Source organism: Pezoporus flaviventris, unplaced genomic scaffold (assembly GCF_033815535.1).
Source record: "Pezoporus flaviventris isolate CSIRO_AGI_PZ_B2104156 unplaced genomic scaffold, CSIRO_AGI_Pfla_v1 ptg000083l, whole genome shotgun sequence".
In the NCBI taxonomy this organism is placed as follows: domain Eukaryota; kingdom Metazoa; phylum Chordata; class Aves; order Psittaciformes; family Psittacidae; genus Pezoporus; species Pezoporus flaviventris.
Window position 1 is genome coordinate 5,191,934 of NW_026892631.1, and position 25,720 is coordinate 5,217,653.

A 25,720-nucleotide genomic window follows, 5' to 3' on the forward strand; every position below is an offset into this window, starting at 1 on the left:
TTTTGTGGCCTGTGGAACTTCCACAGGCTGGGCAATGTTTTGAGAGAGAGAATTGCTTATGCCTCTGCTGTGCAACCTGGTAACCCTTTGACAATGATAGAAATAGCTAGGACAGGTTGGTGATGTGAGAGAAAGCATCTAATATTCTGTATCTTCTATTACTGCAGCTGGGCAGCTGAAAGTCAGTGAGAGACACAGTTTTGGGCAGCTAGCTTGCTCTCCACACTATTGACAACCACTGATCAACCATTTAAGATCCAGACATGCCATCTATATGAAAGGGAATTGCCATGTGATGCTGGGATTTATTTTCTTTTTCTAGGGAACTTTCATTGTTATTTCTTCTCATCATAGTTATCCTGTTTCCAAGCTCTTCACCCCTCCAGGAATTCAGACCTTTGTTATACAGGTTGGTTACCAGCACAGTCATTTTCTAGCTGGGAAAATTTGCTGTCTGCTAACAAAAGGCCTAGTACAGAGCTCCCACTATCAAAACCCACTATCAATTGGTTGTGCTGGAGTTTATACCTGCTGTCACTCACAGTTTAGACTTCTGTGCTGCTGGAGAGCTGAAACTTTTGGATGAACTGAAGCATGAAGCCCAAAATACAAGTTAGAGGATGCAAACTGGGAAGGTCCCATCTGGCCAAAGACTTAAGGGTGAGGTGTAGTTTGAGTACGGGTGTGCACTTACTACACACTAGTGATTTTGGCCTCCCAGCCCCTGTCAAGCAGCTGTACCAACACCTCATGGTTCTGATGGCCAGTTTGTTGCCTGTTGCTTCTGGGCCAGCACCGGCTTTTGTGTGCCTGTTGGCTAAACCTAACCCATCTGTGACTATAGGTGGGCCAAAATCCGAGTCTTTCACACAAAAGAGCTCAGTTCTGCACTTTGTAGATTCAGCCCATCTGGAGTGTTCGCCACACACAGAGGCATTTTGTACTTAGTCTTCTGGGTGAATTTGAAACTCCAAGGAGGTTTAAGCAACAGGTATGCGATCAAAACCCAGAGAGATTGTTTTCAGGTAGCACAGAGAACAAGGAGTATTGAGATCTGCAGTTGTTGGCAGCTAAGCAAGGAAAGCAAGACAGCTATTAATCAAAAACAGGCACTTTGTAGAATCAGAGAATAATTCAAGTTGGAAGGGACCACAGGAGGTCTCTGCTGCAGCTTCCTGCTTGAAACAGGGTCAGCTATGAAATCAGCCCAGGTTTCTCTCATTGCAGAAACCACTGAGCCCTCTGGGGCTCCTGCCTCTCTGGCTTGGCCCAGCATTTTGTAAGAGCTGACATAATTTACCAACCTCGATTGCAGCGCACGTAGGTCATAGCTCTTCTCCCCCAGTTGCCTGTGTCTGTGTAACAGGCTTTGAAGTTGCTTGAGTCTTGCATTACCCATCTCTCCTATCTTGCAGACACTATGGGTCTAATTGTGCACTCATAACGGGCACATCTAAATGAGAGCAGGGGTTAATGCACATTGAAGCATGTTTGCTAAAGCCTCCCAATCCTACTGCCTGCCGTCTTTTCCAGGACTGATTGTTGTCAGTAGTAGATCTGTGTATTGCTGTGTTATTGCCCTGATGGAGGACTGCTGAGGTGACTGAAAACCTTCATCCATGTGCGTCACAAGCAAGGATCTGTGCTGCTGCTTCGGTGATGCTGATATGTTTGGTGACCTCAGGTCATAGGGTGATGGCCAGACGGTGACACCAACATCCACTTGTCCTGAAGAGCCTGTTCTTCCCTCCTCAGATGGGACAGGTCCCCTGCCACGGTCCATGTTGGCTCTGCAGTTGCTTGTCCTGGGATTTAGTGTGATCCCTGAGCCTCCCTGGGGAGGAGAGAGACTTCCAAGTGCCGAGATCCCAACCCAGCCCTAGATTTTGCTCTGATGTCTGAGACAGCCTGTGATGCTGCTCTGCCCTTGTAGCCCTGCTTAATCACTCCCTGGAGCTGGTGGCGGTGGGTCCAGTCAGTGAACATCGCCTCCTTTATGGAGACGATGGGTGATTGTTACCACCAGGGTAACTGCATCAAGGTCAAAGGACTCCCACACTGCTGGTTTTGGAGGTCCTATGTCTTCCTTACCCTGTCAGCAGAGTGGCTCTGCTCTGCTTTTTACTCAGCTGATCCTGGGTTGCCCTGGAGTCACAGGTTCTGGATGCTCATGGTCACCGAGGGGACAGGATCCAAAGTGCTGTGAGTCCCTGCAGTTTTGTATCTGGAGTGGCTGTGTAGAGAAAAAGCAGTGTGAGGGGGTTTCATTGAAAGTGGTACTGAGAAGTGATGCTGGGGCAGGGGGAGGAGGGTGTTTCTTCAGGAGCAGGGCAGGTTGTGTGGATGCTGTAGGGAATGGCAAATGTGACAGCGCTTGCTCTGCAGCAGTGGGTTTTCAATGCTATCCTCCCCTGTCCTGCTTGTCTTGATTGAGGAGGGTGAAGGCAGCTCTTGGGAAGCAGTTGAGGAGGGAGCTAGACCACATGAGAAGCTGATGGAAATGTACAGGCGGGTGTTTTGAATGCAGGAGGATGTGTCAGTTGAGTGGCTGTATTACTCATTTCTTTCCTGAAGGGCAAAGGTAGTTGTATCTGAAAGAGCTGTATGAGGAGGGTGAGTTATAGCACCTGTCTGCACAGTGAGCAGAAACCATTCCTGAGCTGTGCTCTTGGCTTAAAGGTGTCTGCAGAGCAAAGAGGATTGGCAGTGTGGGGACCTGAGGAGCTCATTGGATCTTGGTGTCTTGGAGCCTGGCTCCTGGTGACTCTGGACTGTTCCAGCAAACAACATGGTATAATATTAAATGTCCTGCTGCTGTGATTTATTTCTCCAAGTTGTTCCTTGTCCCAGCTCCACAGTGCCTCTTCCTAGTGGGTAGGGACATCATTTGCATGGCACAGGCATCCTCCCAGGAAGAGTCCTAGGAGCTGAGTCAGGAGCAGACACGGCTTCCATCCCAGCTGTCCCTTCCTTGGAGGACACCTTTATTTTGTTTGGACTAATGTTTTTCTTGCCAAAAATTGCTGTTTCAGAGAGGAAAAAAAAGCTGAAAATGCTTCCACACCCACCCTTTCTTCCCTGTCCCCCTCCCCACTCCCCTGCCCCATGTTAGGTTTCCTTCACTAAGTTATTTCTGTTTTGTTTCACCATGAGACAGTTTTGATTTCATTTTGGAATTTCCCCATCTAACTGTATATTGCGTTTCTCCAAGAAAAATGCATGCACAAAATAGTTTTGGGTCAATCTTAAATGACCCTTTCCTTGCCCTTTTCCAATTCCTCCATCTGCATTCCAGCCTTATTGTTGGTAGCCTTGTGGAGTGTTGTGCGTTGTACTCCAAGACGAGAACTGCTGTGCAGGCACTGGGGACTTCTTCTGTGCAGTCCCTATGGGAATTCGCTTCAGTAGTTGGTTACCCTCATGAGAACAGGTTTGTGGTTGGGATGGAAGAGTTAGGAGAGCCCTTGGGATTTCCCTCTTGTGTAGGCTAGGGCAGTGGTGCAACAAGGGAACAGAACACCTCAGAGCTGGCACTGGCAGCGGTGTCTGGGGAGAAGCAGGGACTTGGAGTAGTGCTCTGGTGCCAGAGCTGTGAAGCTCTTGGCTGAATCACAGCGCCTTGGTTTGAAGCATCCCCTGTACTTGTGGACATAGAATAGGACAAGCAGAACAGGCACAGGCTTTGGAGCAGGGCTTTGCCTCCGTTAATATTCTGCAGAAGGTCAGTGTTGAGAAGTAACTGCTGGTTAGATGTACTGCTAGCCCAGAGTTGAGATGCTGTCTCTCCATCAGTACCACGTGTCTCTCTCCAGCCTCCAGTCTCTTGCTCAGTCCCTTGGGAAAGAGCAGAGCTAGTGCTGCCAGGCCTAATTATTCCTCAAGACAGAAGACATGTGATAAAATATTAACCTTTTTCAAAACCAGAGCCCCAGTTAATTAGCTCCACTTTTGCGACACATTCACCTGGAGATAAAAGCTGGTTTCCCAGATATCTGTCTGTGGCACGGTGATCTTTTTGCATGTCCCTGTCATGATGGGCAATGGGGAGGAGGGAGGGCTTGGAATTTAATACCAGACAATGACCTGCCAGTTTCTGTGTCCTGAGGACAAACCACTGCATCTCAAGGTGAGCTATGGCTGGGTACCAGCACCACTGCTCTTGTTTGAAAGGCTGAAGATGGAAACACCCTGGATTGCATCCCTGTTGTCAGTGCCATGTCTCTGGACCCTGCATGTGGGGTCTGTGCAGGCAAACAGGGCTCAGCAGAGCTGTATGAATGGCTGTGTTTTGGTTCTTTGATTATTTAAGAAAAAGAAAAAGCCAGGAGATGACAACTTCAGGATAAACTGAAAGCAAAGCTTTCAGTGAATCTAAAAGTCGAAATACAAAAAAAATGAAGGCCAAAGGGATCTGTTATTCTCATCCTGGAAAGAAAAAAAAAACCCTTTAGATCTCAAATGTTTTTGCTGCTTGTAGTCCTAGAGATGACAGGCTGTATTTAAAAGCAAGTGATTTTGAGTATCAGATGAAAAGTGCACATTGGTCTCCTCTGGAACAAACGATGTGCTGGAGTGGAAGTGATGCTGCACCGTGCGTCAGCGGCTGCAGGAACCACTGGTGGGAGGACGTGGGAAGGCCATGGCAGTCACTGAGCTGAGGAGAGAGCTTCCTCCTGTTGGAGGGAGGGATGGGGGTCTCTGATAGACGAGGATTGACCACAGTCCCAGCTGTGGCCCTCGAGGTGGGCAAACACTGGTCAATCCATGGAAGCATGGGGTCTTCTCTTTAAAATCCATATGCCTCCTTCCCCGTAATGCACAGGGAAGATCCTGGGCTTTTTACAGGGAAGAGAAAGCCTTGCTTATCTCAGTGTCCTTCATAAGGAGCAATGCCTTGCCCACCTCAACCATGGTGGGGCCTGCTGATGATTCATGATGGACATCGCTTCATCACCAAGTGCTTCGGCATTCCAAGGGTGCCATTGATCACTCTCTGCTAGAGCCATCCTCTGCCTTTGACCACTGTAATGTATTGACCACTTGTCTCATAGCTATTACGTGCCATCGATTACTTTGATAACTTGCCCCAAGTAATTCTGATAGAATGAAGTTGTTTGTTTAACTTTTGTGTGTCTCTCGGTATTTCTATCGACCCAGTATGTTTGTGTAGGCTGAATTCAAAGTCAAGCATTAGCAAGTGATGGAACTAATTCTCCAAGGCTCACTACTATTGATAATTAAGGCCATGCCACTGTTTTTTATATCAAATTCTTGGTTTTTTTTTCAGCTACTCAGCACCTTAAAATCCTGTTCCGTCAACTGTAGCAAAAGGAGGGTGATCACAGAAAATATTTCAGGGCCGTTTGGGTGGATTTTTGCTGTAAGAGCTGCAGATCCCTACATGCTTTAGTGTTTTTGAGCTATCACAGCGTGGGGTTGAGTTTGTGCTTCTCCAGTTATGACTAAGGAGGTGTTGTGGGATGGGGACTTTATCTGCTTTGATTTGCCACATGGTGAAAGGAAGCTCTGGTCAGAAAGCATCCTCCCTACTGAATCTTTACATCCGTGGTTCTGACCCTCTGAGATATAGTTTTAGGTTGTCCTGGTTTCTAAAGACCTTTAATAAAGGATTGATGGCTTTCCAGGAAGGTGCAAGGTGCCAGATTTTGCTTTGACTTTCACCACGTGAAAACCTTTGCTGCCAGCTCTGGTTGCAGTGAAACTGGCATCAGAAATCTGGCCACATTTTAAAATTCTACTGAAACCAGGGAAAGTTCTTTTTTTATTATTATTATTTTTTTGTTGTCTCTTTATTTTTTTACTCCTCTTGGCTCTTTTCTTTTTGCCTCAGTTCTGAAGAAGTAAGGGGAGGGGGGGGAGTCAAGAAGCAAGACAGACCCTGAGTCTGTGTTGAGAGCCCTAGAAGACTGAATTATTCATGAGCTGCTTTGAAAATCAAGACACACAATCTGGTTTAACTTGTTTTTAAATGCAGCCGTGCTATTCTCTCCTTCCTTTTTAGTAGGTTCATTTTTTTCCTCCCCTCCCCTTTTTCAAAGACAAAACTCCAGCGAATCTTTAATGAATTATAAATGCATCATCATGTCAGTTTTGAGGTTTGCAGGCAGCAGCACGTCGGGTTATTTTTGCTGTCTTGCTTTTCCCCCTTTCTTCGAATTTAGCTGTTTGATTAATTTTTTAGATATCTATCTTGCAGGGAAAAGAAAGAAAGAGACCGAAAGAAGCAGTGAGTTAGAGGAAATACTAATTGTGCACTAGCCAAATATAGCACTGTTTCAATTTCCAGAAGCTTTCAGGCAAGCACTAGCTGTGACCGTCACATTTATGGTGGCACATTGACGATGGAAGGCTGAGAAGACTTCTTTCATTAGCAGCTGCATCTTCTACCCTTGGGAGGGCTTTTCTTTTTTGCCTGTTTTCGGGTATTTTTGTGGTAGCATGTGCTGGGGAGGAGAGAGGTGGGGACTTGGACAGGCTCCTCTTGGAGCCTGCTCTACAGCCAGAAATGGTTCAGTGCCCTGGCAGTGTTTTCCTGATGGTATTCCTTACAGTTTTATACAATTACGTCTAGTTAAAGCCTGCTAAATAATTCCTTGTTAGCTCTGATGTTAACCACCACTGAGTATTTGTTGCAGATGTGTCTTCTCACCCTCGCTTAAGCCCTTGCACACCCCCAGATCATCTGCTCAACAGGGGATTTCTCTTTTGATGGCCACCATTCTCCCGGCCCCAGCAGGCACTGTGGCTATTGCATGCCACCCTCAGGGTTTTCCAGTCCCTTTTTGGGAACACAAACCCAAGGCACACGCCAGACTAGCACAGAGAAATCCTATTGACCTTTCTCAAGGGTAGTTTTTCACTTTTGGCAAGGCAAACCTGAGCTGGCATCCCCTGAAATCATGTGGCATCGCCTGCTGACATCTGACTCTTCATCCCTTCTTACTTCCTTTTGTTATAGCTGCTTTCCGGAGTTTTTCAGCTGGTTTTTCAGCTTCAGTTTGCTCTAGGCCTTTTGGTGTTTTGGTAGCACCCACTTGCCTGTGGTCACAGCCAGCTGAGGTGGAACTGCAGGACCAGGATAGACTCAAGAGGGCCTATAGCTGGTGGCAATCTCTACAGCCACCGCTCTTCCTGTCATGCTATAAAGGTCACGTATGTGCTCTGAGCTATGACATTCACATTCAGATTGTGATGTGTCCTGGTGGAGTGGTCAGCATTGAAGCTCTTGATGTTATGGAGGAAAACCCAGAGCTTTCTCAGTAGGTTTTTGTCCCAGCCCCAAGTGCAGGATGTGCAAGCAGCCTATTTGCTGCTAACATCTGTCCCCTGGCATGGCCCTGGGTGCCAGCCAGTGCATGTGGTGCATAGTGGTACTGGAGATGTTCCGCAAGGCAGACCATGGTCAGCCCTCTGTTTTGCAGCCTCATCCTGACTGAGGTGGGGCAAAGCATTCCCAAAGAAGGAGGAGGAGATGGTGGCCACTAGGAAGCTTGGGAAGACAAAGTAGGACTTTGAAGGTGTCTGAGAGCTGAGTGACATGAGGTAACATGCAGGAGGGATGGCTTGAGGAAGAACTTGGCTGAGAAGAGCTGAGGGTTGTAATGGGAGGTGAATGTCATGAAGAAGACCACTGACCCCTCTCTGTGCTCTAGTCACACAAATACTGAACTGTCGTATCCCATTTACACTGTTGTACAAGACTGATGCATTGACTGTAACATGAGCAGTGCTCCTGAGGTTTTCCATCCCTGGAGGGCATGAAGTAATGACTTTATGAAAGGTACTCTGCAGTCAGACAGAAGTCATTGGGCTTAATGCATGGATAACTGCAAAATGCTAGGATAAATGCCAGACTGTAACCCAGAGGTCAGGTGCTGTCCAGCAGTAAGCTCCATGAACGCATTAGTTTCCATACAAGCTGGCACATACATTGCTCTACAGCTCTGAATTGCAACATGCCCAGGGGCCCTATTTTTAGAGCATTTTCGTGGAAGTCACCTGTAATTTTGCTTCAGCTCAAAGACAGCATTTAGGCACAATGGTTTCCCACTGGCTGGGAGCTATGTCACCCTGAGAGGTTATCCTGAGATGTATGACCAAGGTGTATACTGCATCTGCAGGCATGCAGAGCCCAGGCAACCTGCTGGTGCAATGCAGTTGGAGCTCTTACAGAATCCCGGACTGGTTTGGGTTGGAAGGGAGCTTAAAGCTCATCCAGTTCCAACCCCCTGCCACAGGCAGGGACACCTTCCACTAGAGCAGGGTGCTTCAAGCCCTGTCTAACCTGGCCTTGAACACTGCCAGGGATGGGGCAGCCACAGCTTCTCTGGGCACCCTGTGCCAGCTCCTCAGTGCTCTCACAGGAAAGAACTTTTCCCTTATACATAACCTAAATCTCTCCTGTTTAAGTTTGAACTTGATGGCAGGTCCCTGTCTTCTGAGCTGAAAGGGAGAGCCCTCTGAGCGCACAGCATGCAGACCAACCCAAACACTCTTGGTTTAGATGTGTGGTGACAAGACTGCTCCCACACTTATTTCCACAGGGAAGGGAAGAGCCAGGAGGGAGCTTAAAGATGCTGTATCTCTGTCTGATGAGGCTGGCTGTTCAAACTAAAAGTGCAGAGAGCGGGTTGGAAGTGGTGAGCTGTGTTGAGGGAGAGTTTGGACTTCATGGAGAATGTTAAAAATTCAAAGCAGAGCTGCTGGCAAGTGGTGGCTGTTGAAGCAGAGAAAAGGAATGAGCAGAAGCCTGGCAGGAGGAGCGGGATGAGGATAATCATCTCTTGGAGGAAGCTAATGGGGCACAGGGGAGGGTGAGTGTGAGAGGTGGGTGTCAGGAGACATGGTGCAACTCTGTGGGCATGTGATGGTGTCAAGGAGAAAACAGTCTGTATGAGCCCGGGGTGGACCAGGAGGTGCTGAGGAGCAGGGTCCATCTCTGTTCACACTGTTAGTCATTGCCATTGTGCTGCGTAGCAGTGTTTCTTTGCTTTGGTGAGGGGCACTAGGAGTTAAATCTGCCATTTTAAATGTAAAATGGGTTGAAATCCCCTAGGAATGGGTGTGCATTGCCCCATGAGGAGGACCTATAGGGATGCAGGGATGGCTGTGTGCAGAGGCCACCCAGGGTGGGCTACACCCTTGCTGAACAGGAGCACAAAGGCAGAAGCAACCCAAGAAATAAGAGTGACAGACTTCGGAGGCCACTGGAATGTTCAAAGGTTGGGACTTTGTGGGAGGGCTTTGTGATTCCTATGATGGGTGAAGGGCTCTGGCCGTCTGCTCCCTGTCCCAACAAATGGGTGTGCAGTAATTTATCCCTGAGGTCAGGATTATTGGGAACAAGGAGATGAGATGTGCTGTGCCTTCCACCCTGGAGGGAGTACAGCAAGTGGCCAGTTCAGGATGGGACTTTCCAAGGGTGATTCTGAAGGTGTCTGCATCCAAAATGCTCCTTTCACACTTTCCTGATTCTGAAACAATTTCAAATTTGAAGGCGAATAACCTTAAAACAGAAAAGTGAAACTTCCCATTGGAGAGAAGTTTGACTTCTGGGCTTGCACTAGGACAGAACAATTGTCTCTTTGGCTGGATGCTCCCTCTGGAGCTTCAGGGCAGGCCAGCCAAGCTCTGTCTTCTTTTGCCCTCCCTGGATGCTATGAGCCAGCAGAGCAGCGGTCCTGCTAGCACTCGCTGTGCTAAGCTTGCTCCCCTGTCTTGCTGCAAGCTTTCCAAGCATGAAACTTGAAACGACTTTAGCCAGTGAATTTCAACGCACTGCAAATGTGCAGTTATTCCTTTTTTTAACTTTTGGGGTTTTTTGAACAATCTAAAAAAAAAAAAAACAACCCATGATTTCATTGGTTTCCTGAAAACGTTGTGGGTGTTGTTTTTGTTCTCTTTCTTGTTGGCAATTGGGTGACCTATGAAATCCCATAACCAGCACAAAATGTTTATCCAGTGACAGCCTGAGGTAGCACAGGCAGCTCTTAGCGGGTTTATTTTCATTATTACAGCAATTTTAGGGCTGCATGCTGCAATTTTCACTTGCAGTGAGGTATTAAATTGAAATTACCCCAGATGTAATTGTCACACAAAATAATTCTGGACATGCTGGATTTAATGCTTTTCCAAGCTGTGGGTTTTATTACCCAAGCAAGTGCCAAAAAAACACTTGTAGTCAACAACTTAAGCTGAAATCTGCCTTCTGGGGAGGCAGGATGTTTAGCTGCAGTTACACTGAGAGAGGAAGGAAAAAAAAAAACTCGGGGACCAACTATAGGAAACTTTGGGATAGCTTCTGAAAGATGGGCCCAGGGATAAAATCCTTGTCAAGGGCAGAGCCAGGGCCGCATAGGGACCCTGGAGGAGCCCTGGCAGACGCAGCAGCTCAGCCTAACCCATTTTGGGCTGGTTTTAGGAGAGGTGAGTCCCACTTCTGGTGCAGTGCTAGCTGCAGAGGTGAATAAGGCTTGTGGGGGCAGCCGTGTCCCTGCCTGCTCTGTAGCAGCAGTGCAGTCATGGATCCCACCTTTGGGATGCTACAGAAATGAATGAGTTGCAGAGCCAGTGACCCAGCTCTGGAGGTGCTTATACATGACATCTCAGTGTTTCCCACATGTACATCGCCTGGGTAGGCTGAGCTGGTGCACAGAAACCTAGACTTCCAAAAGCACATGAGGAGCCTTCATGGCAACCAGCAAGCGGTATCCCCAGCACTCCTTCTGGTGGGTGATACAGCACACATCCACTACAGCCTTAATTATTGGCTCCTTAACTATTGTAATAGCATAAGTAAAGTATTGATAGCTTTGTATTTTCCACCCTCTTTCATTCTTTTCCAGAAATAACTTCCCTTGTTTGCTCCACAGACACCCCTGCTGATGTTGCGCTGGAAGTGGGTGGAAGGATGCGCATCTGCGAACAGTTAGGAGATAATGGTGTATAAATAGCTCAGGGAGAGCAATTGTTGTAGTCTGTCCCTGCAGCTCCACAAAGCAAGCGAGATCTGAGGCTGAGCGTGGCAAAAAAAAGGCACAGAGCAGCAGCAGCTTCTTTCTCATCATATTGTGCTGGGAAAGCTCAGCTGAAGTTGGTTATTAGATGATGTAAGGGAGCACAGTGACCCAGATGAGCAGCTCAGGGCATGACCTGGTGCTGCTTAGTTATTCTGAAACCCTCTACTTACAGCATCCCTGATGCAACTTTGATGAATGAGGGTGTTGACGCACAGGGCAATGTTACTGAATTTCCTCCTGCATATGGAGTAGCTGTGCAACTTTGGTGTCCTTTGTGGATGCACCTAGAATTAGAATTGGTTCAGCAATGAATTTCTAGGGTTGGTAACTATGCTGAAAGTACAAGGTAGTAGTGAGACATCTGCTTTGTCAAGTTGAGACAGGATTTGGGTAAGGTTTTGAGTGAAACAGTGAGGAAAAGCAGCAACTGATTCAGCTTGCAAATATTTTGTCCCACCTCAGATGTCATTTTTTTCTTACCTTTGGAATCATTTCACCTGTTGCACACTTTCTTTTCATTAAGTTCACTTTGTGAATAATCATAAATGCAATTTCAAAATGAAAAGGTGAAAAATTCTTGTTAAAAAGAATACCTCAAGCATTTTGTTATTTCTGAGGTGCAACGTGCCTTGCTGCTGTCATAAACCAGCAACATCTGGCTACTCTTACTTGCTTTCTCCTCTCCATCCCCAGCTTAACGTTTCTGTCTATTATCACTTCACCTTGAAGATACTGTGGTCCAGAGCTCCGGGGGAGAAAAGCGATAGTTTGTTGAAAGATGGGTTTCTCAGTCCTCTTCACTGCTTCACTTGAGGGTGGTAGTGGTAGCACCTGGGCAGTGACATGAGAGTAGGCAAGTGGAATGTGGATGGGAAGGGATATGATGGCTAGGATGGAGAGCTCCTCAGGCTGGTGCCCTCCTGCCACTGGTCTGTCATCTTAAGGCTATCGCACGGACTGAGAGGGAGCTGGAAAGAGCAGGACAGTTGTAAGAGATGTATATGGATTTCCTGAGGTAGGATTATGCTGGCTTTGATCTTTAAAAACCACAAATTTTATCATCTAAAGGTCAAAGTAATTACAGAGTCTATGTTTCCTCTTGGAATGAGGCAGCAGGGGCTGTGGCTGCAGCAGTGGTTTCTCACCTTCTGCAGGCTGGCTTGGAAAGTGTTAAATGCCAATTTTCCCTGTTGTCAGGTTGTGCTATTAAGACAGAATGAATAAGGAAACAATCAGTCTAGGAGCAGGACTTGACTCACCTTGCAGCTGGCTAGTGGAAGTTGCTGCCTCGGGAGGCAAGAGTGAGGTGACTTGGAGCTGGAGCTGCAATGATGCTCTCAGCTCTGCTGGTGGCACCAGCTGGGTGGGTGCTTAGGCCCCTGCCTCAGTTTAAGAAGCAAAACCTCATCACACTAAACCAGTACATCTGGGATGACACCTAAAGCCCCAGGAAGCTCACAAACCCACCAAGGCAGCTGGCCTTTTGCAAGCACATCACCCATGCCTGACTTTTGCCATGAAGGGCCCATTTCTGATCCCATTCTGCTAATGTCAGTGGGGAGTATCTGCTTAAGGTGGCATTGCCCTTGCTAATATGAAAAAGGAGGACCTTTATCTTCCCACTGCCTCTTGGTGGGGTGGCTGGTGGCACCAGGAAGGTATGCTAGCTGGGAAGCAACATTAAAGGGCTGCAAGCTGAGTGCCTCCTTTCTCTTCCCTTCCTGTTAATGACAGCTAAGCTCCTTGCTGCTTCAAGCCTCAGTGATTTACCTGGCAGGTTCTGGACTCCTTCGGAAAGGATTCATGCATCCTTTTCCTCTTTGTCCCTCTCCAGGTGTACGACACTGCACTACCGCCAGGACCTCCCATCCACCAGTGTCATCATCACCTTCCACAATGAGGCCAGGTCAACCCTGCTAAGGACGATTCGGAGGTAAGAGCTCCCAGTCTCCTCTTAAAGAAGGGTGAAGTGGGCTTTTGTCAATAAAGGGAGAATGCGTCTGCACTCCCAGCAGCAATGGGATCAGACCTACCAGCTATGGTCTCAGATGATTACGTGAAAGCTGGTCTCTGAGATATAGGTTTTACATTGGGATGCTCAGGAAAGTAAGTAGTTGTGTTCCCTTTGCAGGGACTAGCATGGGACACTCTTGAGGGAGCAGCAGAAGATTAGACAGAGCCTGGAATAAGAGGTTTTACATCAGCTGGGTGTCAGTGCTCAGCTGTATTTGTTCCCAGTCCTCTAGGGACAGCTATTATTCCACAGATGTCTGCTCTGGTAGTGCCGTTTGAGCTTCTCCAGTGACCCATCGAGTGCCAGAAAGACTTGTTAATTGAGAAGCCCTAATGGTGCACACGCAGGCTAGATATTCAAGGACATTTTGTGTACTCCTCTGGATACACGGTGGAGTGCTCTGGGCATGTGGCCATTCCTTCATCTGTTGCTTTGTTCTTGGCTGTGTTTTGCTGTAGTGGATAGACTAAAGACTTAATTTTCACCACAGGTTTTTGAAATCAGTGTTTAATCTCCATGTGCGCCTTGAATCAAGTTCTCTTGTAGGAAGATATTGTGAAGTGTCCACTACACATTTGAGGGTCTATCTACAGGTCTCTGCTGGTGGGTTCTTCTGCAGCGAGCTTGGGTGCTTTCTACTCTGTGCCCTCAATAAGTGTTTTGGAGATGTGTCTCATGCTCACGTAGGGAAGGTTTGTGCTCTGCTGCAAGCCTTGTTGGCTAAGCCCTGGCAGCCTCGGGGACCATTTGCCATTGCTGGTAGTGGTAGCACTGGTGTTGCTGGCTGAAGGGAGTGGGGAGGTCTCAGCTGTGCCCTATTCATCATCAGGTTTTCACCGGGCTCTTCCTTGAAAACAGCATCCTTCCTCAGGTGAATGCACCCAGTGCCACAAGTGACTTTGACAGTCCTGAAATTGAATTCCTGCTTTACTTTATGGTTTCATGCCCAATCCCATCTCCTTCACTTCACGCTTAATAATCTGTCACCACTTTCTCTCTCTAGAGTGCATGGATTTTGGGTGTGCATAGCACTGATGCTTAGTGCTGTGTACCACCTCCTTCGTCCTGGACCTTCTCTTTTATCTTTACAATGCCTTGCATAGGTTTACCATTGTAACGGAGGTCGCAAGGCAAAGCCAAGTACTCTGCCCCTGAGATACAGGATGCTTATAACATGTAACGTGCAGAGTCGGACTTTAATCTCATTTCTCCATAACTTAGCACTTGACTGTCCTGGCATTACAAGTGTTACATGAGAAATGTTAGACCTGTGATATGGCTCTTATACCTGGATCCCCCATATCTGGCTTCATTAAACAGTTGTTCACTAAAATAATGGTAAAGTTAAAAATAAAATCAAAGTTAGTTAGAATATTTCCTTCTTCCTAGAGGATATAATCCTCTGAAGTGTGTGATTTCCAGCTATAAAAAGACTTGCTTCCTTGTTCCTCTTCTTGGTTGACTTCATTAGTTGGCCCTGCTGCCTTCCGTACCTGGTTGCATGCGATTTCCACCACAACTTTGCCCCCATGCACTGTTCCTCAAAATTCACCTGCTCCAGCAGTTCCAACAACCATGTTTTATCTGTGGGGAGGTGTTCCCCAGCTCTGGGGCCCTTTCTGAGCCATCTTTCCTGTAGGCTTATCTCTAGACAGTGACAGAGTACTGCGGAACATCCCATTGAGCTGCACTGCAGGGGCAAGCCCAGGCAGTGAGGACCTGAGATGACAACCTTGTCATGATGTCGCTATCTCCCCTGCCTCTCCCTGGGCTAAGAACCTGAGCTCTCCTGAGCTGATCCTACTTTTTCTGGTCCTCAGTTTGGAAGTGGCTTCCTGGTGCCAGGGTTCAACGTTTTCCTCCTGGATGCAGTATTTATAAACTTGTTTTCGATCCAACCAGCCATAGGGGTACCAGCCCTTGGTGGCAAGTTGTGCTGGTGATGTGGTTTCTACTCTGCTCCTCTCTCTGGCCACGATAGGGCATGTATTGCCACCTCTCTGACTGTTTTTGGACCCAGCTGAGAGCTCATCTGCCTCTTCAGCCTGTGTAGGTTAATTTGCTGTGCCTTCTGACTGCTCTGTTTTTTCCCTCTCCTTATTTAGCAAAATGGTTAGTTTTATTAGATCTTCCAGATAACTCCGTCCCATGGTGGCTGTAACAACATGGATCATTTTCCATGGACATTGGAAAAAAACCTCTGTCCTCCTGATACTGCTTTGTGCCTTTTGGTGCAGTGTGTGGCCAAGTGTCTCTAAGCACATTTAGCATGGCAGTGAGTGAAATGGGATTCTCTACCCTGTTCTTCCCAGTACATCTCCACAGCACACTCTTGCCATAACCCAGGTGACAGATGGTCTGAGGAACAGAGAGGTGATTTGTCTGTGGCTGGTGGTGGATGTGCAGTCCCTGGAGATATTCAAGGCCAGACTGAGTGTGATTCTGAACAACCTGATCTAGTTGAAGATGTCCCTGCTCATTGCATGGGGTTGGACTTTGAAGATCCCTTCCAACCCAAACTGTTCTATGATTCTATAAGATCTTGGGTTGCAAACCTGGTTTCCTGAGTTCCAGTAAGTCATGTTTTCCAGCCTCATTGCAAAATGAATATTCTTATTCAGGAGCAAGAAACTGGGCAAAGGGGCATTGCTTGGTCTTACAGGACACCGTGGATGAGTGGCAGAGGGAAATGCTGGTGAAGGCACCTGTTAGCAGGGGAAGAGATCAGCTCTGGCAGAAGGGGCCACTTACATGTGGAGCAGGAGGGATTTTGCTGTTCCTACCATTTTTCTAGGTGCTTGAGAGCTTTAACGCTCACTGAGCATCAAACCTGAGCTGTTTTACAGGCTCAGTATGTTGCATGTGGCTCTTGGTCAGGATGTGATTGCTCTGACCCATGAAGCAGAGGCACAAGCATGAGGCCTCCACAGCACCCCTTACACAAGTTACTTTGGGAGCGTTTGGGATGGTTCGTTTATGAGCAGTTTGCATCATCAGAGCTATTGAGTAAAGCTCCTGGACTGTGTTGAATAATGAATTAAGTTTCATAATCTTTTCTCTGACCATTTGCCAGCTGGAAAAAAAAGGATGGGGGGGGGAAGCTATATTAGTTGAATGCCCAAATGTCTACAGATGATGTAGTCAGCATTTATAAATGTGGATATAACTATGCTTGTGAATACATACAATAGTGCAGGTAAATAAGGGATAGGTGTCATGAGAAAGGGAAATAGAAAATGAAAGAAGAGGTCAAAAAGGTGAATATCAAAGTAGCTCTTGAGATTATCTTATTATGCAGACAGTGAAGAAACTACCATTGGGTTGTTGTTTCAGCCTTTCCAAATTACCTTGGGCAAGTTTTTTACACACCCCCCCCCCCCATGGCTTGGTTTCACCTACTTCAAGCTCCAAGGCTCAGTGCATTAGAGACAATGAGAGTCTTCAATCGTCTAGGGGGACCAAATGAGTAAACCTAAGGAGGGAAGGCAGGACAAGGGAGAGAATGAGCAATACAATTTCCTCTTTCTTTTTTTTCCATCTTGTGTTAGCATGGATTTAGGAAGGGAAACCAGCTCCTTGCCCAGCTTTGGCTTCCCAGCTCCTCCAGAGGGAGAACTTAAGGATGCCCCCAGGGCTATAGCAGTCACTGGAGGAGGAGGAGGAACAGTGTGGCTGGGAAAGATGCACTCCTCTTCACCTTGGCTGGGCTGCATGCTGGGACAGTAATGGGTAATAGTGCCTCCCCATCTCATTACCCATTTGGTAGGGAGATCTACTCCATAGCTTGCCTATGAAAATATCATCTCCTTTCCTTTGCTGTCCCTTCTCTGCAGGCATCGGCATGCTCACATGCCGAGATGTGGCCAATACTGGGTGATCAGTTGTGCTTTCAGGGCTGGATGCCATGTGTTGTCTGCTGCTGAGGTCTGCAGGGAGCAAGGCTGGGTGTTTGTTACATCCCTGGAAGCATCCCTGGGAGCAGCAGGGAGAAAAACACTGCCTGCCCTGGAGGCAGGGCTGGGGGAGGCAGAACTGCAGGTAGGCAGGCAGGGGTGATGCTCTGCTCCTGACTACCAGTGACCACCATGCTGTGACTTTCTCCAGCTGGGTGGTGTTGGAAGCATGGTGGCCTGTCAGCACTGGCACAGGCTGGGCAGGAGAGGAGTGTAGGAGGCAGAGGGTGAGACAGTCCTTTTCACTCTGCTCACTGGTCTTTATTTATTCTTCAAACTTGCAGCTGGGCTGGGAAGCACAGAGGAGGAATAAGGAAACTTAATTATCCACCTCTCGCTGACAAACCAAAACACATCCTTTGGCAAAAGTCCTGATGCGAGTGCTGTGAATGCCACATCAAATATTTAGAACATTAATTAGCAGAGAGAGTATCATGCCTTTCATTTTCTGGTGCTTATAAGTGAGAGAAGTGACGTCCTAGACAGCCAGCACCTCACACCTTCCCCTTTGCAGATGTCTGCATCCACGCACATCTGAGAAAGGGGAATGACAAAGCCGCACACCTCCTTCCTTAGGCAGCAGCAGTACCATATAGAGTCTGTGCCATAACTGAAACGAGCCTGATTAAAGAAGCAAAAACAAGCCAGGTGTTGTGCAGAAACTGTATAATTAGCACTTTGTGCTGACTATTTTTTTATTTCTTTCTTTTTTGCTTAAACCCTGGACTTTTTTTCTCTTCTTAATTTGCTAATCATCTCTCGTGGTGGCTGAGTACAGAGCCCTCCATGCGCTTTTACCTTTTGATGTTAACATAAGAGAACTCTTGAATTTCAAAGAGCTTGGTGGGTATTTGAAAGAATAAAATGCGAAAGCCGCAGTGTAATCAAAGCTCATTATGGTTATTCTTGGTGTGATGCCTCTCTTCCTACATAATTAGCCATTTTGGGTTGTTGAAGCAGTTCTTTTTGGCGGGCATTTTCTCTCTGCGCGCTCGGTCTGATTTCAGTAATTGTGACCTTTGTCCCTTTTGCTAGTTTATTATACTCCCAAAGATGGTTTTTTATCCCTAACAAGGCCCAGTATGTTGCCATAGAGAGAATTACTGGGTTCATGGGTCCCAAGGACTCACGTCCGCAGTCACTTCTACAAAGCAACCCGTATTCTGGGTGATGACCAAAACCATACCAGTCTTCAGCCAGAAGGTGACTTTTGCACTGGTCTAGATATTTCATTAATAAGCATCATCCATGCTCCCTGTTGTTTATCTTGCTTGGGAGAAAAGGGAACCTGCCCTGTACATAAAGAAAGAGGGCTTTATGGGATGTACGTAAATTATGTGTACACGTGTGCCATATAATACAGTGTGTTACAGGTAGTGGCAGTGATTATCTGTCATAGTAGAATTAACTACTTGGCTTTAATTATAGGTTCTGACACTTCAGATGCTGATTTTTTTCTTGGGATGGCTGGATGGGGCTTGGAGCAACCTGGTCTAGTGGAAAGTATCCCTGCCCATGGCAGGGGGGTGGAACTGGATGAGCTGTAAGGTCCCTTCCAGCCCAAACCATTCTATGGTTCTATGATTTATTTAGAGGTGAAATTGCTGGATCCAATGCTTACCTTCTGGTAGGTGGAAAAGGATCCCAACAAATTGTTGAGGAGGACAGAAAAAGGACCTTACTATGAAATTCTCCATGTCTGCATCTTCATAACGTCTGGTAAATCCAGTGAAACACAGAAAATTTCAGCATTAACTTTTCAAGATAATTCAGCAGTGAATCTGATCTTAATGGGTTGAGTAAGCGTAAGCGCTTTCTGTACTAGAGGCATGAGTTTTCATTTCAATGGTAGCAGGTCTTTTGGCAATTTAAAGGAGAAAGCATTGTGATCTCTGGCTTAACAGAACTTAAAAGCTGGTTTGATATGTTAAAACACGCCCATCACTGCAGTATATCTACCTATGTTTGATTTCAGGGGAAAAAAGTCTATAAATAACAGAAGGACTTCAAAGCACTATAATATTGTCTTCTGATTTTACCAATATAATGGGGAAAAAAGAGCCATGTACACACATATGAAAGAAAAGAAAATGTAATAAAAAAATCAAAGCTGAGCGAAGGCACAAGTAATAGAAAAGCTGCCTTTGAATTGCTAAAAGTGCTTTTATAGTCTATCTGGAAAAGAAAAGGAAAAACTCTCTGACATTACAGGGACTTGCAGGACTTGGTGCCTCTGTTTCCCATCCTCTCTGAGGGGTGCTGCAGGAGGGGTATTGATAACCTCCTGTGTTTCCAGTGGCCTCGGTGTGTTACAGTGTGACTGATAGAGCTCAGGTACAAAATGCATTGGAGGTGTGAGTTTGGTTTTGCTGAAAAGCTGGCACCCTTGCTCTGGCTGCGTTGGGAGGTTGGCTGCAGTCATGGTTTTCACCCTTTGTTGTGGATCAGTTTGTGCCTGCATCAAGTGGCCCAGAGCTTTGCTGTAATCTGGGGGCTTTCAGGTGTCTGTGCACAGACGTGTAAGGGCTATAATGAGCTCAAAGCCCGCTGGAAACAGTGGGCATTGGGTCCCTTAGAGCTGTAGTGAGCCCAGCCTTTGGACCATCCTCACCAGGGCTGTAGTGGTACAGGGGGAGGCTGCTCACAGTTCCAGGGGATTCTGCATCACCCGTGGTAGTGTCCATCATTAACCCCATGGAAGAACGGGGTTCATGGAGCCAGAGCAGACAGTGGACACATCCTTTGCTTGTCAGACAGTGTGCTGACTTTTTCTCCCTTTCTCTGGTCACCCCTCTGCCTCCCACTGATGGCCATCATTGGCATCAGGGGACATCATCCCTGGTTTACGGAGTGGCAAGCATAGGCACAGAGTTGACAGCAAACTGCTTGACCTGGGAACAGTGGGATCCTGCAGGTGAGCTGAGGCTGGGCTGCACATCTCCCCAGCCCAGCGCCTTGAAAACCATCCATGCTGGAGTTTCTTCCATAAGAGGTGGCCTGAGGGGAATTCCTCTAAAGCACTGAGAACTGCTTAGAGCCTAGGTCTACAGCCCAGTGCAGTGGGTTTAGCTTCTTGCTGTTACCAGCAAAAGCAGATACAGCCCCTTTGTAACCACCTCCCTTTTGTAGAGTTAAGCCCTGCGTTGCATTTCTGGCAGCTGAATCTATAGGAGAGACAAGGTGGAGGCAGGCTTTGAATATTCAAGCTGCCCGCTGCCTCCCCGCTCCTGCTCTCAGTGGGTTATTTATTTATTTTGCTGGCTTTTTCACAAGCCTGCTTCTTTCCTGCAGGTTTCACCAAGTTGGGTTTCCAGGCAATCAGCACTTGTTAAATATTCCACTGAGCATGATATTGCTCTCCTGTCTCTCCGTACTGACGCTTAGCTGCAGCAATTTGCTGAACTCAGCTCTCACATACGGGGATTTTCTTTAAAAATAACAAACCTATTAATAATAATAATTAAAAATCCACTCGACAGGTATGAACAGCACATCTAAGTTGTTCTGTGTGCCTCAGCGGGAGCAGGGGGTGCAGCTATTTTTCCCAATACTTGGAGCAGGCAGCGGGTGCTGGTGAGGCAGTGTTGTCTCACTCTGCCTTAGTGATGCTGGGGTGGCCACAGAAGCTCCGGGATGTAGGGCTCTCACCACGATTATTGCTTAGGGGACAGCAGCTTTCTTTTCCTCTCCACCCCGACCTTAGCATGCAAGGCACCTGAAGTAGGGGAAAACCATGGCTTTTGCCAAGATCCTGAAGCTGGAGGAGGCAGGGATTGTGTTTCCAGGCAAAGTGATTCTTGGAAGTGGTTTTTGAGGAGCTCCACAAGGCAGCTGCCAGCCTTACCCACTCCAGTCTAAGATAAAATCCTCTTTTATTCAGATCTCTGCTGAGAACTAAAAACAAGCAAAGAAAGAAAAAAATACCTTGGAGAGAGGATCAGTTTTCATCATCTGCCATCGGATGTCCTGTTCTCCTTCCAAAGAAATCCAGCTCAACTCTTTTTCACTGGAGGGTTGTAATCACAGCACTGATGTGGTAGAGGTACACCAGCACAGGCAGCAGGTACCTGGCAATAGGCACAGATACTCCAAGGGTTGTGGGGGCTCATGGTTTTCCATCAAGAAGGTTTCATAGGAGTTATGCAGCCCTTTGGCTGAATGGCCTGAGGTATCTGTGGGTGATGCCATGAGACCCCTCCTGGTTCCTGCCTGCTGGGCTCGTGCCTCCGGAGCATCCAGGTCCTCCAGAGATGCTGCCCTTTGGAGCTCTCTTAACTGGGGTCTGGGCCAGTGATGTGGTTTTCCCAGACTTCCAGGCTTTTTGCTGGAGTTCTGGGAGCCTGGGAACTCAGGGAAACCTGTCCATAAGGAGCTGGAGGTATTAGGGGCTTCGGGTTAGCTTGCGGGGTGTCTGCCCTCTCGTGCCAATGGCAGGTTTGAAGGTTTTATCTAACCCAGACCAGAAGGCAGATTCAGGTGTGAAATTTGGGGGGTATTTTAAATCTCGTGTGAAAAAGGAACCACTTTCATGACGAAGGCTGGAAAAGCCTGTACAACCCAACTGGCATTACCAAAGCCCAGGTCAAGCATTTAGGAGATTTTGGGGCTGCCCTGAGGTTTCTGCATCAAGAAATCAGCCTCGACCCTTTGCTGGGTGCTGGGGCAGGACTTCAAGCACGTGTAATTCTGGTGACCTCTGCGCCGTGCAAGAAGAGGAGAGAACAGCTCTAGATTCTTTAATAATGATAATAATAAAAAAAAAACACCCTTGGGGGCATAATTAAAGGAAGATTGTGGCTTGCAGCCACATTTCACAGTGTCTGTCCATCTGGAGGGAGCTGCGATCCACATCCTCTCTTTCATTAAATAGGTGGCCTCCAACCCTGCTCTTATCCTCTTGGCAGTGTCTGCAACGCAATCAGCTCACACATAAAAACAGGAGTTGTCCAACCACAGCTGTGAGCTCTGTAAAGATGGGTTTGAGCTGGGTAATTTTCTCTGTGTTGGCAGACACCTTATCATTAGCTGCGGGAGAGGTGGCGAAGTGACAGCAGCTTTGCTGTAAAGCCCCGTTAGGAAACTTGGAGTAATGTGCATGTTGCAGTGTCTCCTGGCTTTATGTGGTGCTCTGCTTTTGCTCACAAAGGTAGTAAGGGGAATCTCAGCTATTACTGGGCACTTGGCTCTTTGGTCAGTCTTAGGGAACTCGTAGTCGGGCACTGTAGGTTACTGGGAGGTGGTGGGGGCTGGTTTCTGGGTGTTACCTAGTATATCCTTTCTGGAAATCCAAGCCTGGTCTTCTGTGCTTTGGCAGGTATCAGTTCTGAGGCTTTTCCACCCCATTTGGCTGGGTTGTTGAGTTGGTCAAGCACTGTCATGGATTTTCTCTCTTCATTCTTTAGTGTGCTGAACCGCACCCCAGTGCACCTCGTCCATGAAATCATACTAGTGGATGACTTCAGTGATGATCGTAAGTGACCCTTTCTATCTCAAAAGCGAGGGGGCAAACCGAAAGAGCCTGTGAGAGTGGGATTTATACAGAGAGGGGGGAGAATTTGTTGGAATGGAAGCAAATGGAACACTCTGTAGGTGTGGAGAGTAAGGTTTGCACTGCCATGCGGAGAATTCAAATTCCAAGCGATCAGACCTCTTCTCATGAAAGTCACACAAGAAAAGCACATGGCAAATGACTTTTATGCCCAGTAGACATGATCCAATCCTGACTGTCGTATCCTACCACAGCCATAGTGTCCTTGATCTTGTTTTCAGCTGCAGCCAGGAGCAATTCTGGGTTGACCACACTGGGACTGCACAGGATAATGGTAGTCTGACCCTCTTGATGTATGCGTATGTTCTGCATACATTTACGTAGGTGGCCAGCAACTCTTGATTTCTTCTTCGCCCTCTTTTCACCCATGTAAAGAGGATTTCCTGTGTGGGTTGCCAACTTCTGAGATAGTGCTACATAAATAGCACTGTACACCACAGACAGCCCACGTCCTCCTGCCATTCCCTCCTGGTTAATAGCATCACTCAGCTGAAATCAATAGGCCTGATCTCCAGCAGAAGTCAGTATCTGAAGCCCCGGGGAACCACCCCAGCTAAAGGTCGCGCCCAGTGATGTGGGCAAGTGGAAGATGTGCTTGAGAGTAAGTGCTCAAGAAACTTCTCAGGTATAAAAAAGATGATAAAATACACCTAGGCTGAGCGGTTCAGGGCACTTCCATTTCAAGAAGCTGCGAAATGTAATCCTTTACTAGGAAACGTGAAAACAAAGCCAGAGCTACGCATTACCCTTGGATATTATAAATAGGCAGTGCCTTGGAGACCATTAGGGACAGATTTCACACGAGACCCACTTCTCAGCATCAACACCTCCCTGGGAAGGCGCTGAAGCCACGGGAAGGGGCTGCAAGCATTATGGTGAGCTTTGGAGTGACTCCAGTGCGCAGAGGCCAGGATAGGCAAGTCTGGGAAGGTGCAGAATGGAGTAAAGAAGGAACAAGGGCTCGAGCTGCCCTGGCATACAGCAGAGCTGGCCTTTTGATGGGTGAAGGGAGTAAATACCTGGTGTTTGGCTAAATAGACAAAGCATTTGCCTTCCTGAATGGAGAAAGGTTTGTGGGAGTGCAGCTCCCCTCTTCCTCGGTGGCATGTGCTGGGGAGAAGGAGCAGGGCTGGGTTTAAACTCATCCCAGGGCACCAGTGGGGAGCCTGTGTCTCATGTAACTTAGAGCAGCCCCTTGGCTATTGAAATCAGTGCTTCTCAGCTGTCTTACGTCTTCTTTCCTGTGATAGCCAGAGTCTGCTGGCATCTATTATGCATGCATTTACATAAAACACAGGTATTTGCATAATATGCTATTCACACATGGTCAGTTATTTCCCTGCAACCCAAGCAATCGGTGCTTTTATACCATACCCAGTTGTGTCTTGTTTCTCACTTCTCTGTGCCTGCTGACCTCTTATTTGCTGGGATGCAGATGTTCTACATGCGGGTTCCCACTATTCGCAGCAAATTTACATTTTAGGTCTGTAGCCAGCCCCTGCCACTTCTGCTCCTTTGGTGTGCACACAGCAACATAGGTCTGTACCTGTGTTGTAAGGGATGTGGATGCGCTGGTGCCTCTTACCCACAAAGATTGATGGAGGGGATGAAAGTGCTCGGAGGTGTGTGTGGGCACAGGGGGTGAGCACAGGGGAAGGGACACATGCGTGTGTTTGTGGTGCTGAGGAAGAAGAGTGGTGGGAGGCGTGATGGGGATGTGGAGGTCACAGCTTGGGTGTGCGGAGGTAGAGGTGGCTCTGATGGGTGCAACTACCTGCAGACCCAGCTCTGGCATCCTCCAGCTTGCTGGGAGAAATCTGGGTGAGGAGGGATGCTGGGGTTGCAGGAGGCACCAGGGTAAGAGCAATGGCAGCAACTGTATGTGGGATTACAGGACCAAACTAGCCCAGATTTGAGTAGTTGTTGGGCCTTTCTGCCCCATGGACCCGCTGCCTAGGGCATGCGGAGCCCCCAGCCAACCCACAGAACTCTCTTTGACCATCCCTTTCTCTTCACTGAGTGCTCACAGGCCACCTCAGGAAGCTCCTGTCCCACCAGGCACACATGTATCACACAGCTTTGCATTGCTTTGCAGCTACTAAAAATAATGATTTGCATTAATGTGCAAAAAGTCAGATTCTGACCCCAACTACAGTTCTTCTACTCTGATTTTACAGAGTAATTCAGTGAATCTGCTGGGTTTTCACTGGTTCAATGAAAACTGCTGCTGTGCCAGTGCTGATTTACGTAGCATGAGCTGAGGGGTAAGGCTGTTGTGCCCCAGCAGTGCCATCACCCTAATAAACCATCAGGCAGTGTGGGATGGGGTCCTCTCCCTGCTGCCAATCTCCCCTAGGACCAGGCAGAGCCACCACGAGGGCTGAGGGTGACGTGTCCTCCCTTTGTGTTTCCCAAGCTGATGACTGCCGCTTGCTGTGCAAGCTCCCCAAGGTGAAGTGCTTGCGGAACGGACGGCGAGAAGGTAAGAGCTGGAGCCATGGGGGACCTCCATGGAATGGGTGACAAGGGTGGTTAGTGGCTCCTGCAATGCGCAGGGGGCTGATAAAAGGAAATGTGATAAAGGGCTGGGATTTGAAATGAATCCCCCCCCCTCTTTCACTGGAGAAGATGGGATATTAAGATATCCAGTGAGGCTCAGCTGTAGCTTATTAGCTAGAAAATTAGAACAGGCAAAACAAAGCCCCAGGTCTTATGCTTAAAGATGTTTGCTCTGATGAAGGAGACGAGATCTGCTCCTGCTGCTTCTCTGACTTTTTTTGTTGGGTTTTTGTTTTGGGTTTTTTTCAATAACTAATTATATTTGAAAGATTAAGAAGGGCTCTATGGAGGATGAATGTGTGTCCTGCTGGGCTGCTGCTGGCAGCCTTGTGAGACGTTTTCCAGCTGTCCATAGTCTGAATGGGTATTTTCAAGTCCTGCTTTGTGGCATTAGGAAAACAAACTGAAACCAAAGTCAAAGAAGTTTTTCCATGCTGAAAATCAAAGGTGGAAGCCCAGGTTTGGGTTGGGTTGGGGAGACCGAGGAGCAGGAAGGGTTTGGTTCTGGATTCTCTCTGCAGGTTTCAGCTCGGCAGGTCTGGGATCATAGTGGCAACACCCTCAATGTAAGAGATATACCTGCTTTGGCAGGAGGGTAAGAGAAGTC

At 47.6% G+C, this 25,720-nt stretch overlaps 1 protein-coding gene across 1 annotated transcript in view; it reads left to right on the plus strand.

Moving 5' to 3' along the window:
• Positions 1-25,720, plus strand: part of GALNT14 (polypeptide N-acetylgalactosaminyltransferase 14) — a 96,686-nt gene that overhangs the window by 41,304 nt on the left and 29,662 nt on the right. Inside the window, exons 3-5 of the mRNA XM_061475592.1 lie at positions 12,874-12,972; positions 22,409-22,476; positions 24,971-25,036. Coding sequence (XP_061331576.1) covers positions 12,874-12,972; positions 22,409-22,476; positions 24,971-25,036 — 233 coding nt within the window. The remainder of the gene's footprint in view (positions 1-12,873; positions 12,973-22,408; positions 22,477-24,970; positions 25,037-25,720) is intronic.